Raw genomic sequence first — 14,727 nt, 5'->3', positions numbered from 1 at the left:
TCTATTATTTTACAGGTGACAACAGTATAGGCATACAATAGGATAGGTTTACACTGGTAAGATGGACCTTTTCTCATTTTACTCCCTTTTAATGATATAAATGAAAGAGATATACATTAAAAAACTGGAACATAACATTAAATTGTAATGAAGAAAAAAATTATCTATCTTTACTGTCTATTGCCCAAGATACACAATACATTTTAAGTTCTACTCATACGTAGCCATATACATTCACCATAAATTTACAGTTTTGTATTTTCTTTCACATGTTATGAGCATTTTCTTCTATCCCTAAATATTTTTTGAAACTATAACTTGAATGTTTGCATAATGTTCCATCATAGAGGGAAACATTCCTATATTATTGGATATTTTGGTCAGTATTCTAAATAATGCCAAAAAGAAAACTTTGGGCATAAATATTTTTTACAGGTATCTAAATATTTCCTGAAGACAGATCCCCAGCAGCACTGTAACATTTAAAAACTCTAGCTACATATTGCTAAACTGCTTTTCAGAAAAGTTGGGCAAGTTGGCACTTTGCTAGGGTTACGTATAGGAGAGCCATATGTCACCAAGTTCACTATGCTATCACTCATCTCTCACAAGCCAGACAGTGAAGGAGCCATCTGTGTTTTAACCATCTCCCAACTCATACTTTCTACTGGATCCCCAAAAATGTGCCCACTTCTGCTAACTTTTAGGACTCACTTGCCATTTAGAATGGAAAGCTTTTTTTTTTTTTTAATGTGAAGCTAGATTTCTATCTATGACAAATTCCAAATGGTTAGTTGTGTTTCAAGTGTAAGTTAGGTTCCTTAAATGTGGTATACGTTTTAAGTACTTTTATTATTAAGCACTGTTCACACAAAATTGAAATCAAGCTCCCCTCTCTGCCACCATGTTTTGGAGCTTATCTGGCAGCAGCAATTCCAAAGAAGTATTTTATTTGATATTTGGACAGCTATTTGAAATTTGGACAGTTTTCCATTATGTTGTATCCACTGGCAATTATTTTTAAAAAATACATCGTGCTTGCGGTTTAGTTTGTAGGCTTGAGAATTTTATGGACGTAGCCACTTCTGTCTTCATTTCTCACTAAGAAGGCATAATTTAAACCAGGCTGTCACATTTGTTTGTATATAAAGGAAAAAGTAATTATGTGTGGGATAATCCATTGGGATTTGGAGTATAGTTGTACATATTATACGCCCTTTCCACTTGCAAACTTCAACAAAAAGAGGGGGGGATTTTAATCTTATTGGAATGATAGAGTTATAGTAAATTTTCCTTTATTCATTTTAGGATAAAACTTTTTGCTCTTTCACTCATTAGGGCATAAACAAATGACTCTATTTAGTTCAGTCCAGTTTCACAGGTGCAAACCAAATGCTAGATACTATGTAAGTATAGGGGATAAAAGGGAGATTTCCCCCTTTCCCCTCTTATACACACACACACACACAAACATACAAACACACACACACACACACACACACACATACACACAGAGCACCTAGTCAAATGGAGACAAATCCCTTAATAGATCAATTCAGTACAATGTGACATTTGCTGGGATATACTTTTAAATTTCACTCTATGATATACTCACTATGAGTGCCTGTCCCCACCATTAAGAGGTTTAGATAAACCAAATCTATGCACTAATGAACTGACCATTCAAAAACTAGTTCCCATTTAAGCATTCCTGTTTCCTGTTTTCCTGAGTATCTTTTTCTTCAACTCTGCTGACTGCTGTAAATAGTCATCAATATCAAGGGATATGATGCAAATAGACTGCAAAGTAAAATTGAAAATTAAAAAAAAAAAAGATGCAGTTTGTTATGATTGAGAAAAGTGATATTGGAGAAATGCTATAATACATACAAACCCAAAATAAGGATGTGACAGAATTAGACTTTTAACAACCCAAGAGGAGAAATTAACATGGATAGTATCAGGATTAGTGCTTCAAAAGAGAATACGCAGCATAAAAGTGGTTAATAGAGGACCTTGGTAAAAAAAAAATGATAAAGTCTTCAGAAATATTTTGGCAAAAATAACCTTTTTCATCACTGGGGTGCAAAAGTCAAGTAAAGGATGTCATATCACCTAATTTCATCCAAAAAATTATACATTCAATTAATTTTTAAAAATCCAACCTTCAATTTATTTTTTGTTCCAACAATTACGGCATACTGATAATTCTGACTTATTTTATAATATTTTATTTTTCTAATTTGAAATTTTAATCAAGTCCTTTAAATATGACTGGGCTTCCCTGGTGGCGCAGTGGTTGAGAATCTGCCTGCCAATGCAGGGGACACGGGTTCGAGCCCTGGTCTGGGAAGATCCCACATGCCGCAGAGCAACTGGGCCCGTGAGCCACAACTACTGAGCCTGCGCGTCTGGAGCCTGTGCTCCGCAACAAGAGAGGCCGCGATGGTGAGAGGTCCGCGCACCGCGATGAAGAGTGGCCCCCACTTGCCACAACTAGAGAAAGCCCTCGCACAGAAACGAAGACCCAACACAGCCATAAATAAATAAATAAATAAATAAAATAAACCCAAAAGTTAAAAAAAAAAAAAAAAAAAAAAAGAGTCTGCAGAACTGAACGTCCTTGCCCTTATTAAAAAAAAAAAAATAGGGGCTTCCCTGGTGGCGCAGTGGTTGAGAGTCTGCCTGCTAATGCAGGGGACACGGGTTCGAGCCCTGGTCTGGGAAGATCCCACATGCCGCGGAGCGGCTGGGCCCGTGAGCCACAATTACTGAGCCTGCGTGTCTGGAGCCTGCGCTCCGCAACAAGAGGGGCCGCGATGGTGAGAGGCCCGCGCACCGTGATGAAGAGTGGCCCCCACTTGCCACAACTGGAGAAAGCCCTAGCACAGAAACGAAGACCCAACATAGCGATCAATCAATCAATCAATAAAAAAAAAAAAAAAAAAAAAAAATATATGACTTATTATTCAGCTTTGGTCTCTGTACATTTTGATTACCCATTGCTGTGCAACAAACCATCCCCCCAAACCACAGGTTTCAGATAACAGCCATTTTATTATCTCCCATAATCATAATCCTGTGGGTTGGCCAGACTCTGCCAGGTTAGCTGTAGCTGGGCCTGCAGTCATGTGGGATCTTGGCTGGGTTCAAATGTTCAAGATGACTTACTTGTCTGGTACCTTCCCAGGCATGGCCACAAGGCTGAGCTCAGTGGGGTGACTCGGGAGCCTCTCCCACTATCTATGTCGTCTTAGGGTCTCTCCTTCTCCACACGAGACGGTAGCCAGACTTCTTACATTGCAGCTCAAGGTTCCCCAAAGCACAAAAGCAGAAGCTACTTCCAAAAACTTGGGTCCCCAACTGACATAAGCATCACTACTGCCACATTCTATTGGTTAAAGCCAGTCACAGGCTAGCTCAGTCTGGAAAGAGGCTGCCCCAGGACAGGAATATTGGAAAGCACAGTTCACCGAAAGCCAGCTATGAAGACCAGCTAATGCACTGTTTGAAGTCCCTTCATTTAAAAAGGCATTTCCAGTACCAGTTCTCCGTAGATAATGAGGACCTCCTGTAGCTGTAATCACTTCAGTGGGTCATTTCCAAAAGCCCAATGAGTTGTGATGTCAATTGAAACAGTCAATCTGCTTCTAAAAATCATGGGCCTCAAGTGAAGGAATTCCTTTCTAAGCAAATTAGAGCCTCAGTTTGATTCATCAACTCCAACCCCTTATTGTTAGTTTTTTTTTTTAGAGAACAAGTTTAGGTTCATTTGCCTAAGGATACTCAGCAAATACTTGGAAAAGAATTCAAAGTTTGGCAAATAATAATAATTCAGGACGTTTGTCTGGGGCTTTATAATTTAGGTAATGCTTTTAGGTACCATCTTATTTGCTTTTCGTTTCAAATCTAAAGCAGTAGATCAGGCAGATCTACTGCAGTTTTCAAGTGAGGAAATCAACTCAACTCACTGTAAGCTTTAAAATTTTCCACAATTACACAGGTAGGAAACATTGGAGCCAGAACTTCAAGTTCAGGGTTCTTTCAAACCATCCGTCCCTCCTAGCCTCTTGGAGAGTGCTCTTTTAAGCTTAGAAGTAGCTAAAATTCATCCATCCATTCATTCATTCATTCATTCTCTCTCTCTCTGTCTCTCTCTCCATGTATGTAAGTATTCACATGTATATAAAATGTACTTTTTTTTTTTTTTTTTTGGCTGCGTGGTTTGCAGGATCTTACTTCCCTGACCAGGGACTGAACCTGGGCCCACAGCAGTGAAAGTGCCAAGTCCTAACCTCTGGACCACCAGGGAACACCCTAAAATACACATTTTAAAAACCATTCTTAAAGTACAGCCTTTATTCATAGTTAATAATGAAATTGATATTTAATGAATGAAATTCATTCTGTCTCTCTTATTATATGTATGTGTATGTATATATGCATATCTGTATAAAATACACATTTTAAAAACTGTTCTTAAAGTACAACCTTCATTGATAATGATTTCTAGAAAGTCAATAATATCCATTTCAAGTTAAAGGCTATCACAGAAGCATGGATGTCATCCAGAAGTCATCTGGTCAACCCCTTCATTGCACAGATGGGAAAACAGCCTCAGAGTGTTAAGTTATTTGCCCAAAGTCACACAGCTGTTTAGAGGAAGAGCCAAGAGCTTTGACTCTGACCGGACCATTCTTCCAACTAAACCAAGCCACCTCAAGAATAGCCTCCCAAATGAAACTGTGTGAGGAATATAGATATTTTGTGGATAGGACATTAATTTGATTTGCCAAGAATTAAAATTAGCACAAAATTGAAGATTCTTAATGACTAAATACAGTTAAGGACCAGCTGTGCAATTTGCTCAAAATATTGTTGTTTCCAGGAGACAACCTATTGCTAGGAATCCATGGAAGAAAAAAAAAAAAAAAAAGAAAGAAAGAAAGAAAGAAAGAAAGAAAGAAAAAAAACGCCCTCTATAATAAGCTGAGAACTAACTTCACCTCAGAGAGTTCTTTACGAAGAAAAAGAAGTTTTAATTATTGCATCCAGTAACTTGGTGTATGTTTCTCTTCCAGGACTGTATGTTAGCAAAATCAAAAAGTTTCTTCAAACATTCTCAAAGCACTGAGTATGGAACCTTCTTCTGAGAATAAGAAGGGCTAAGATGAGCTAAGATCTTAGCTTTTCAAACGAAGAAAAACACGAAGGTCCATTCAGTTCTGCAGACAGCAGCATTTTGCCAACATTGCACAACTATTACTTATGTTACTACGATAAGTAGTAAGCAATATTGTATTCTGACCTCCATAGAAAGAAATGTTGTTTTTTCCCTCTCTTTCTCCCCTATACCCACATCCTTCCTCTCTCCCTTTCTTTTATTGATGAGAAAATATTTACCGTTTGTTGACTAAACAGGTAACGGATTCAAGAAGCCAGCAGTACGATTTACCAAAGTTACAGTGTGTGTGACTTGAAGGGTTGACTAGTTAGCACACGTTTGACTGAATTAAAGAGTCAACGAAGCCACAAGCTCCGTCCCTTCAGTCAAGAGCCCGACATAATTTCTGAGTTTAATAATCACTTGAATGACTTGACCTAGCGGTTTAGATGAACCGTTCTCATCAAGGAGCACAGGATGGGGAAGAGCAGAGCTGAGCCAGAGGAGGGGGGCATCTTTCCCAAGCACACCTGCCTGTGACCGCATTTTTCTAAGAATGTCACTTCCTGTGTACATCTCTGCCACCATCTTCATATTTGTTGTTTGAGATTTGGAAATATCCCGAGTTTGTCTCTCTTACTTCCTTAGTCAAATAGAAAACAAAAAACAAAAACCAAAAAACTTGGGGATGAAACCCACCATTTTGCTCTGAATTCCAGATACAAGTTGCTCATTTGTATCTCTGAGTAGTTTTGTTTTATTTATGTCACAGTTTGAAGAGCTTGCTGGGTCCCCTTATTGTTCTGTGTACTGAGGTGGTCGGATTTCTTTCTCCTTACTCAGACATGGCTATTGATCTTTGGACAGTGTTTAATATGAAAAGTTATAAATCTCCACGCAGTAGGACCACTTAGCCATAAATATTTGGGCAAGTGGACATGTGGGGACGTGTGTGAGGAGAAATTCCTTGTGTCACTGTTTTTTAGCCACCGGACTGATGCTGTTGGAGAGAAGGCATGTCAAAGGCTTGAACCTGCACATGACGGAAGTATTCAAACAAGCTTTCAAAAGTATTATGCGGTGTTTAAAATATTTTAGTCACAAATCAAATGTCAGCTTTAAGTGCAGCGTTTATGGAGTACTGCTGTTCCGTGTGATGTAACCCATAAAAAAATAGAAGTGCCCACACATTTCCATGAGATGGCACTTTTTTCTAAGGAGCCCATTTATTTGGGGGATACTACTTTTATAGCACCAGCAAGGCCAGTGAGAAACTTCCATCTGTTGTACTTCTTTCTGCTTCTGCTGTCTCACCATCTCCACTGGCATCAAGCTCAGACTAAGCCACCACTGGATTTTGTCCAGATTCCAGCAACACCCCGCTGGTCTCTGTAGGCACACTGGCCCCGCTCCTGTCCATTCTCCACACAGTTGCCAGGTTATTCAGATCATATCTTCTCCTGCATAAAATTCTGAAATGCTTTCCCATTTTTTAATCCGTTAGGGTTTGATTAGGGAAAGGAAACAACTATAAGTGAAATGGACCGAGGGATTTATTACAGAGCTTAGAACTTACACAGTTGTTGAACAAGTGAACTGAAAATCAATTCATCAAACATCAACTTGCCAATTTCACCATTGCTTCTAAAATTATAAATCGTGTATCTCCAATCTGGTCTAGGACCTGGTGCAGCAGATGTAGGGGCAGGAAGAGGGCTTATGTCTATGAAATTGGGCAGTATATTGCTGTTAAAGAAATTCCATACATTCATATGTAAAATATTCAGAGGTCCAGAAGTCCTACTCTCTGAAATATGAAATATAATTGAAATGGCTCTTCACCCTAGGTAGACAGAAAAGATCTTAAGAGTAATGGCGAGGGTGAAACAGCTGTAGCACAATTTCAGTGAAATGAAACTAAAATTGCTCCCAAACTACCTACTCACCACCCAACTCCAGTAATTTAGCCAATTTGCTATACATTTTATAAAAGTTCATTTATGCATATGTTTTCAAAGAAGACCAATCCTACATATTGTCTCTGCTTTCCAGCTCAGTGGTACAGTACTGCTGTTCTCTGATTCTGTTCCTCTTCTTTTTTTTTTTTCTTTAAATTTCTATGTCCTATTTTTTTTTTTTTTAATTCTATACCCATTGGAATTGGAAGAGTTGTTTCCTCTGATCAGGCTGTCATAGTAATTGTAGATTGTCCTCAGTCTCTCTGACTGCTCAGATTTCATACCTGAAGTACAACAAAGTTTGTGGCCAATGTGTTTATAGCTCTGCCTAACCCTTTTCCCACTACCTTCTGTGCAGGTGTATGCAGTGTGGAAGCTTGCCACGGATGCTCTGTAAAATGCCTGAAGCCTCCTTTTTGCATGGGCTGGGGGGGGGGGGTCACTCCTGTTTGCACAGTTGTGCACTGCAGCTTTTACTGCCCACTTACTGTCCTCTGTATTCTGTGTACTCTCGCTATGGAGGAGGGCCATTAATAGCCCCTTGCCTGCCGACTGAGAAGAGAACAAGTTCCAGGGTGAATATAGACCCAAAAGGGCTCCCTCACTGCAGAGGAACTAGGAAATCTACCTGCATATTTTAATCCACTAAAAGATACATTCTAGCATAGAGTGGTGTTGGCTATAGTTTGTTCTTCTTTTATCTTTTAAGTGTGGGTTACATTGTATGTGATCACAGGAAGCAACAACTAGTTCCGCCTGAGAGTGTTAGAGGAATTTCCCAGAGGAGATGATGACATTTCCTAGGTGATGTTTTTTTCAGGAAGACTCGCAGCTTGTGAGCTTGAAACTTACCAACATTGCTCTTTCAAATCTATATCAATTAACTATGCAGTGTGGTGCTTTTCTAGTCAAAGTGATAGTGTTTTGTCAGTTTATCCAAGTTTCTGGCCCCTGGTGATTCTCCAGGAACACATCGGTGAGACCATCAACCATAAGGAGGGAAAGAACAAATGAACCCGTATGGGATATTGAGTCTCTTATTAATGGTACTTTGATTTCATCAACTGAAGGAACTAGCTACAGTAACAAGGAATAAGGCATCGAACAGTGAGTTCCTAGACGTCATCAATGGAAGATATTGCCCTCTGTAAGTGACTGGCAGCTACAGAGTGATTCTCTAAATAGATAACGATCTTCTTCCGCTATGGCCGCCACGTGAAATACTTAGCTTTTGGAAGCCTGGCTTGCAGACAAGCACCCTCAAACAACAATGAATGGCCATGCTAGCCACAAGTCCTAAAGTTCTCTGTCCAACAGTCTAAGTCAATCATTTATGCATTGCACGCTAGTATATATCAAACACCTGCATTCCAGATCATTGTAGTGGCTTGATGTAAAGTGGCCCCGTAACTCAGTATTCCTCTTTCTCCACCCTTGATTTATTTTCACCTTGTCTGATGTATGCGCTACACCCATTATTACGAACTTGTCCTATACCCATTGCTTCTCTAATCAACCACTTCCTCTAGAAAGAAATAACCCAGGACATATATAATAGTTTCCAGAACGAGCATACCAAAGCTACTATTTTCTTGAAGGTGTGTGCTGGGTGCCAGGCACTTTTACAGGTCTTTTTACCTGTGCTATGTAATTTAATTCTTATGGCAGCCTATGAAATGTGCATTGTTGTCCTAATTTACAGATGGGAAAACTGATTCTCAGAAAGTCACAGAAGACCATCAAAGGGATGTACCCCCCCATCAAAGGGGGAAGATGGTTTCAGAATGTCTTTTAAAGGAACAATGTGAAAGAACACATATTTAATGAAATATCTAAAAGAGGTAGATTCATAGGGACAGAAAGTAAATTGGTAGTCACCAGAGCCTTGGGGAAAGAAAGAATGGAGAATCATTGCTTAATGTTTACAGAGTTTCTGTCTGGAGTGATGAAAAAAGTTTTGGAAACAGATACTGGTGATGGTTGCATAACCTTGTGAATGTAATTAATGCCACTGAATTGTGCATTTAAAAATTGTTAAAATGGCAAATTGCATGCTATATATATCTTACCACAATTAAAAAGAGGGGAGAGGAGGAAAAAAAAAAAAAAAAGGAACAATGTGAAAGCTTTGAAAGACACTGTTTTACTCAGTTCCCAGCAGATTGTTTTCCACCGTCCATCTGGGTGTGTCCGGTTGGTGATTCAATGGGACACTGTCTCTGGCCGTGGTTTTGCCCTTGACTATGTACCTTCACCACTTACAGGATTGTCTTTTTTCTTTCCAAGCGAAATTCCTTCATTTAGGAAATGAAAAGCCTTGGAATCGGGTCCTTGCTGTCGCTGATAGAAACTTGGTGCACACTTAACTTGTGTCACAAATGAAAGTAAACAGAGGATAAACAGAGAGGTATTTGCTCTTTTGAGAGACAACAGACTTCAGTTTCAGTAACTCACAGTCGCTCATTACGCCTAAGAATTTTTGCTTTTCAGTATTTTTGAAGTGTATTTCTGAGGTGTGCCCTAGGCGAAATAAAACATCTAGAATGGAGAGGTTTGTTTGTTTTTGTTTTTTCATTATTAAACGTAGATGTACTCCCTCCAGCTGTTTTTTGGGGAATAATCTGTGAAATCGTCATAGTCAGAGATTTTGTCGTATTTCTCTTTATATATCCAATTTCTACATGGTGGACCTTCAACAGAAATTTGTTCACATGGATAGTCAATGAGTCATGGAATGATTACTAGCTTCAGTATATTTAATTTAACTGAAAAATGGCAGATGAAACAGTTCTGATACATGGCTGCTTTTGAGACAAGTTATTGATTATGAAGAGTTTTTTTTTTTAATGGAGATTATTTTTGAATTATCCAAGGCAGCATAGCTATGACTAATGAGGTAAAATTAAGCAAAAGAAAGATGTGAACTGAATATCAAGAAATACTTCCAGTAGATGAGTTTGGGATTAAATCAGGCAGAGGAGTCCCAGTGGAAGTGGCTGGGGGACATTTAACGCCATGCATGTCACTTAGAGCTGCAGTGAACTTAAGCAATTTACAAGCAGCAGACTCTGACTTTGGCAGGATGATAAGTGAGGTCGTATCTCTAGTCTCATTGATTCTCTCTCTTATACTGGTATACGTTCACAGCCTCACATCCCCTATGGACAGAATTTATGTGTGTGTTAAATTTTCTGATTCCACTTTTCTTTTTTCCAGAAAACACTCTTTTTTAGAGCATCTCCTGGTCCCATCAGAAATGTCTTCCTTAAGTGGGAAAGTCCAAACTGTTCTGGGCCTTGTGGAGCCAAGCAAACTGGGCCGCACCCTGACCCACGAGCATCTGACAATGACTTTTGACTGCTCGTACTACCCACCGCCTCCGTGCCATGAAGTGATCTCCAATGAACCTATTACAATGAAAAATTTATTTTGGATCCAGAAAAACCCTTATTCCCATAGAGAGAATCTGCAGTTGAATCAGGAGACGGAAGCCGTCAAGGAAGAGTTGTTGGATTTTAAAGCCAAAGGTGGAGGAGCTTTGGTGGAAAATACAACCACGGGGATCAGCCGAGATGTGCAGACCTTGAAGCGGCTTGCAGAGGAGACTGGTGTCCACATCATATCCGGAGCTGGGTTTTATGTGGATGCAACTCACTCTTCAGAGACCAGAGCCATGTCAGTGGAGCAGGTAAAAAGCCCTAATTTCTTGGACAATATTTGCGTGTAAAATCAGAATCATCAGAACTTCACAACGTGGATTATCCCTACGTGTCATCTAAATTTGGAAATGTCACTGGCTCAGAGGCATGCTGTAGAAATTTGCTAGCTAGCAAAGGCATCTGTCAATGGGACCTAAATTAGGAACATTTCATTTCATAAAGAAAAAGCATCCAGGAAGGAGATCTTAATGCACTGGTCACCGGAAAACCCAACGGGTTAATACTTAGATTCATGTGTATCATGGTGCGCGGTAGCGGTGGCTCAGTCTGTGTGTAAACCTCAGTTTTCCATTAGAAGCTTCAGTTATGCAACCTCAGTTTCCTTTCTGGATTTTATGATAACCAGCAATAAAAATTCGCTGTCGGGTGAAACCTGGCAGGCAGAGACTTGGCACAGTTGCGAGTATGTTTCCTTCTCCTTTTACAAACCAGGAGGGGTAGAAGAAAATCCATTTTCCTGTTTTTGTCATAATATGATCTTAAGCAAGAACGGGCAGGAGGAAAAGTAAATCTTTCAGGGACAGAAAGAAAGGATAAGCCACAAAGCTTTTTTGTATGTGTGTGTGCTCTTCTTCTATACATACATATAATATACATTTAGATGTGTGTTTACACATATATGTATATATTTATATGTATCTTCCATTGCCTGTTTCATAGGCATAGAATGTCAGCTGCAGTCTTTGCAAAGAGTCAGTTAATCTTTAAAATACTTAATATTTCAAAATTTTATCCGCATTTTTTTTTCCAGTCAGGTCTTTCCCTTCTTATACATTTATATTATTTGAAGACTATCCTGATATCAGGGATTATACATTCTTCTAACCACTCAATATAAATATGAGCCCCCAAATACCATCTTAGTATTGTGTGCTGTGAATCTGCTTTGCTGTATAGGATAAAGGACAGAATGAATAAGAGAAAATTAAAGAATTACTTGCTACAGTTGACACAGATTCAGAGGCAGTCTTTTTACATTCTGGATGCCCCTTAGGTTAAAATACAGATTTTTATCTCAATGAACGAATGTACAATGAATGTACTCTCATTAAGTCACTTTCCCCCCTGCAGCCTCCTGAAGCCATGAATTTCTTGGTAAATAATCACAGCAAGTTACTATGGACTCTTTGATTTAGACTAACTTGTTTTTTTGATTTTTAAAAAAATTTGTATTTTATATTGGAGTAGAGTTGATTAACAATATTGTGTTAGTTTCAGGTGTACAGCAAAGTGATTCAGTAATACATATACATTTATCGATTCTTTTTCAAATTCTTTTACAGTAACTTGTTGAATTTGAGGTTTGGTCAGTAAAATGCCTTTCTCATTGACCAATACTAACTGAATGAACGTTGGATACATTTTTAAAAGAATGAGTGACTGAATGACGAAATTCATTCACATACTGTGGTGACTCTATGTTGATAAAATCCAGTCTATCAATTTTCATTCTCTTCCTTAGCTTACTGATGTCCTTGTTAATGAAATTCTCCATGGAGCTGATGGAACCAGTATCAAGTGTGGCGTTATTGGGGAAATTGGTTGCTCCTGGCCTCTGACTGAGAGTGAAAGAAAGGTTCTACAGGCAACAGCTCATGCTCAGACTAAGCTTGGCTGTCCTGTTATTATTCACCCTGGAAGGAATCGAAGTGCACCATTTCAGATTATCCGAGTGCTGCAAGAAGCTGGAGCAGACATCTCCAAAACAGTTATGTCACACCTTGATAGGTAAGCAGACCATCTACCAATTAGTGCGAACCATCACAAGATTCATGAATGATCAAATAAGTAAAATCATCAGATCAGTAAAGCACTAGAAAAAAACTACTAACTACTTGGAAGATAGTATATATAAAGTTTTACCACAGACGTTAATAAAAATCACCAATGCCATTTTTGTGTCCCTACCCTGTGTCAGTATCCTAGGTATTTTGCATAAGGCATTTCTTTTAATTTACTTAATCCTTCATAATGCTTCACAGTTGGTGTCACCACTTTGTCTCAGGGTATGAGGTCACAGTTGGTGCCAATTCCACATGCTCAGTATTTGCCAGAAGTTAAGAGTGATAAATTTATCTGCAAATATAAAGGGAAGGGGAATTGAATGGCTTTCACCCTGAGAATAAACACACACATAGAAATGTTGAGGTGTGTTGTTGTGACTGGTGGTTTGAATCATCTTAATTTTGGAAAATGCACGGCTAAAAAAATAATAGTAATACGTATATTATTTGTTTGGCGGTATTATGTCTTAGTTTCCTATGGCTTCTGCAACAAATTATAAGAAACTGGGAGGCCTCAAACAATAGAAATGTATTCTCTGACAGCTCTGGAGGCCAGAAGTCTGAAATCAAGGTGTTGGCAGGGCTGCGCTTCCTCCAAGGATCTACAGGAGGAGCGTTCCTTGCCTCTTCCAGTGGCTGCTTGTTCCAGGCTTTCCTTGGCTTGTAGCCTAACTTCAATTTCTGCTGTCTTCACATGGCCTCCTCCTGCCTGTCTGTGTCTCCTCTTTTGCTTCTTATGAGGACACTTGCCATTAGATTTAGTGCCCACCCAGATCATCCAGAATGATCTCATCTCAAGATCCTTAATGTGATTATGTCTGCAAAGACCCTTTTTCCAAATAGGGTCACTTTCAGAGATTCAGAGGGCTGAAACATGGACATGTCTTTCTGAGGTCCACCACTCAACCCCCTCATATTGTATTAGACCTGTAGGGCTCAGCAAAATAACTGACTATGTAAACAGACGTTGGCTGCAGTTATTTGTATGAAGAAGCCTAACAATTCTGCCAAGGCTAGACATCGGCCTTTACATTGAATTGATGAAAGAATTAACACAGTACCGATGAGACTAATAATACGTTACAACTTCTATCTTGCAAAGTGGAAGACAGCCATATTAGCAGACTGATAAATCCTGACCATCAGACCTGACAGTCTGCTATTTAATAAACTAATGCTCCTACAGAACGTATTGGTAAAATGCTTCATCTTAATAAAAATACTGTAAAATCCTGTGCAGAGAAAAAATAAAACATATTATAATTGTGGCAGAACAGAGAAGCCAGTGTTAACGGGGAACCTGAGGGACGTCAAGGTAAAGGCAGTTGTCCTGGCAGCTGGGTTGCTATTGAGATCAATACTTGGCTATCTTCAGGAATCTTCTGGTTGTACTGATAAAACAGAGGGATGTTTCTGGATACTGGTCACAGAGGTAGTGCATCGCAGTGTGAAGAACAGAATCTTTGGACCCAGAGACATGTGCTTTTAAATCTTGCCTCTACCATTTGCTATGAAATCTTGGGTAGCTTCATTTGAATGTAAAATAATGTATTTGATAATATACTTTTGTATGATATGGAATATATGTAGCACATTTAATCAGTAAGGATGATTTTTGATTCTTTTTAAACAGTGTGAAGTATATCAGGCATACAAAAGAGTATAGATAATATATATTTTAAAAATTAAAAAACATTTATTAAGTTCTTGAAAACATTGCATTCTGCTGTTATTATATAAATCCTCTCTATATACCCCTTAGACTACAGTTGTTAATCATGGTGTTCAAATATTCTACATTTCTACTGATTTTTTGACTGCTTGATCTATTGGTTACTATGAGAAGTATATTAAAATCTCTCATGGTGGATTTTTAGTTTCTGATTGTACATATTTCAGTTTTCGCTTCATATATTTTGAAGCTATGTTATCACATGCATACAAATTATTATATCTTCCTGATGAACTGAAACTTATATCAACATATATGGAGCTGCTTTATCTCGCAATGTAAGTACTAGTGTTTTATTTTTTTTATTTTTATTTTTTTAATAAATTTATTTATTCTATTTATTTTTGGCTGCGTTGGGTCTTCATTGCTG

The 14,727-nt window shown here is 38.6% G+C and overlaps 1 protein-coding gene and 1 long non-coding RNA gene across 2 annotated transcripts in view; one reads left to right on the top strand and one right to left on the bottom strand.

Moving 5' to 3' along the window:
• PTER (phosphotriesterase related) overlaps positions 1-14,727 on the top strand; it is a 67,564-nt gene that overhangs the window by 27,498 nt on the left and 25,339 nt on the right. Inside the window, exons 2-3 of the mRNA XM_007196416.2 lie at positions 10,339-10,810; positions 12,304-12,569. Coding sequence (XP_007196478.2) covers positions 10,379-10,810; positions 12,304-12,569 — 698 coding nt within the window. The 5' untranslated portion in view covers positions 10,339-10,378. The remainder of the gene's footprint in view (positions 1-10,338; positions 10,811-12,303; positions 12,570-14,727) is intronic.
• The window catches only part of LOC130707686 (uncharacterized), an 80,124-nt gene that overhangs the window by 48,552 nt on the left and 16,845 nt on the right, over positions 1-14,727 (bottom strand). The gene's annotated exons all lie outside the window — the stretch shown is intronic.

Source organism: Balaenoptera acutorostrata, chromosome 3, assembly GCF_949987535.1.
Source record: "Balaenoptera acutorostrata chromosome 3, mBalAcu1.1, whole genome shotgun sequence".
In the NCBI taxonomy this organism is placed as follows: domain Eukaryota; kingdom Metazoa; phylum Chordata; class Mammalia; order Artiodactyla; family Balaenopteridae; genus Balaenoptera; species Balaenoptera acutorostrata.
The sequence above is the reverse complement of the archived record's forward strand: the minus strand, read 5'-3'. Positions and strand labels throughout refer to the sequence as shown.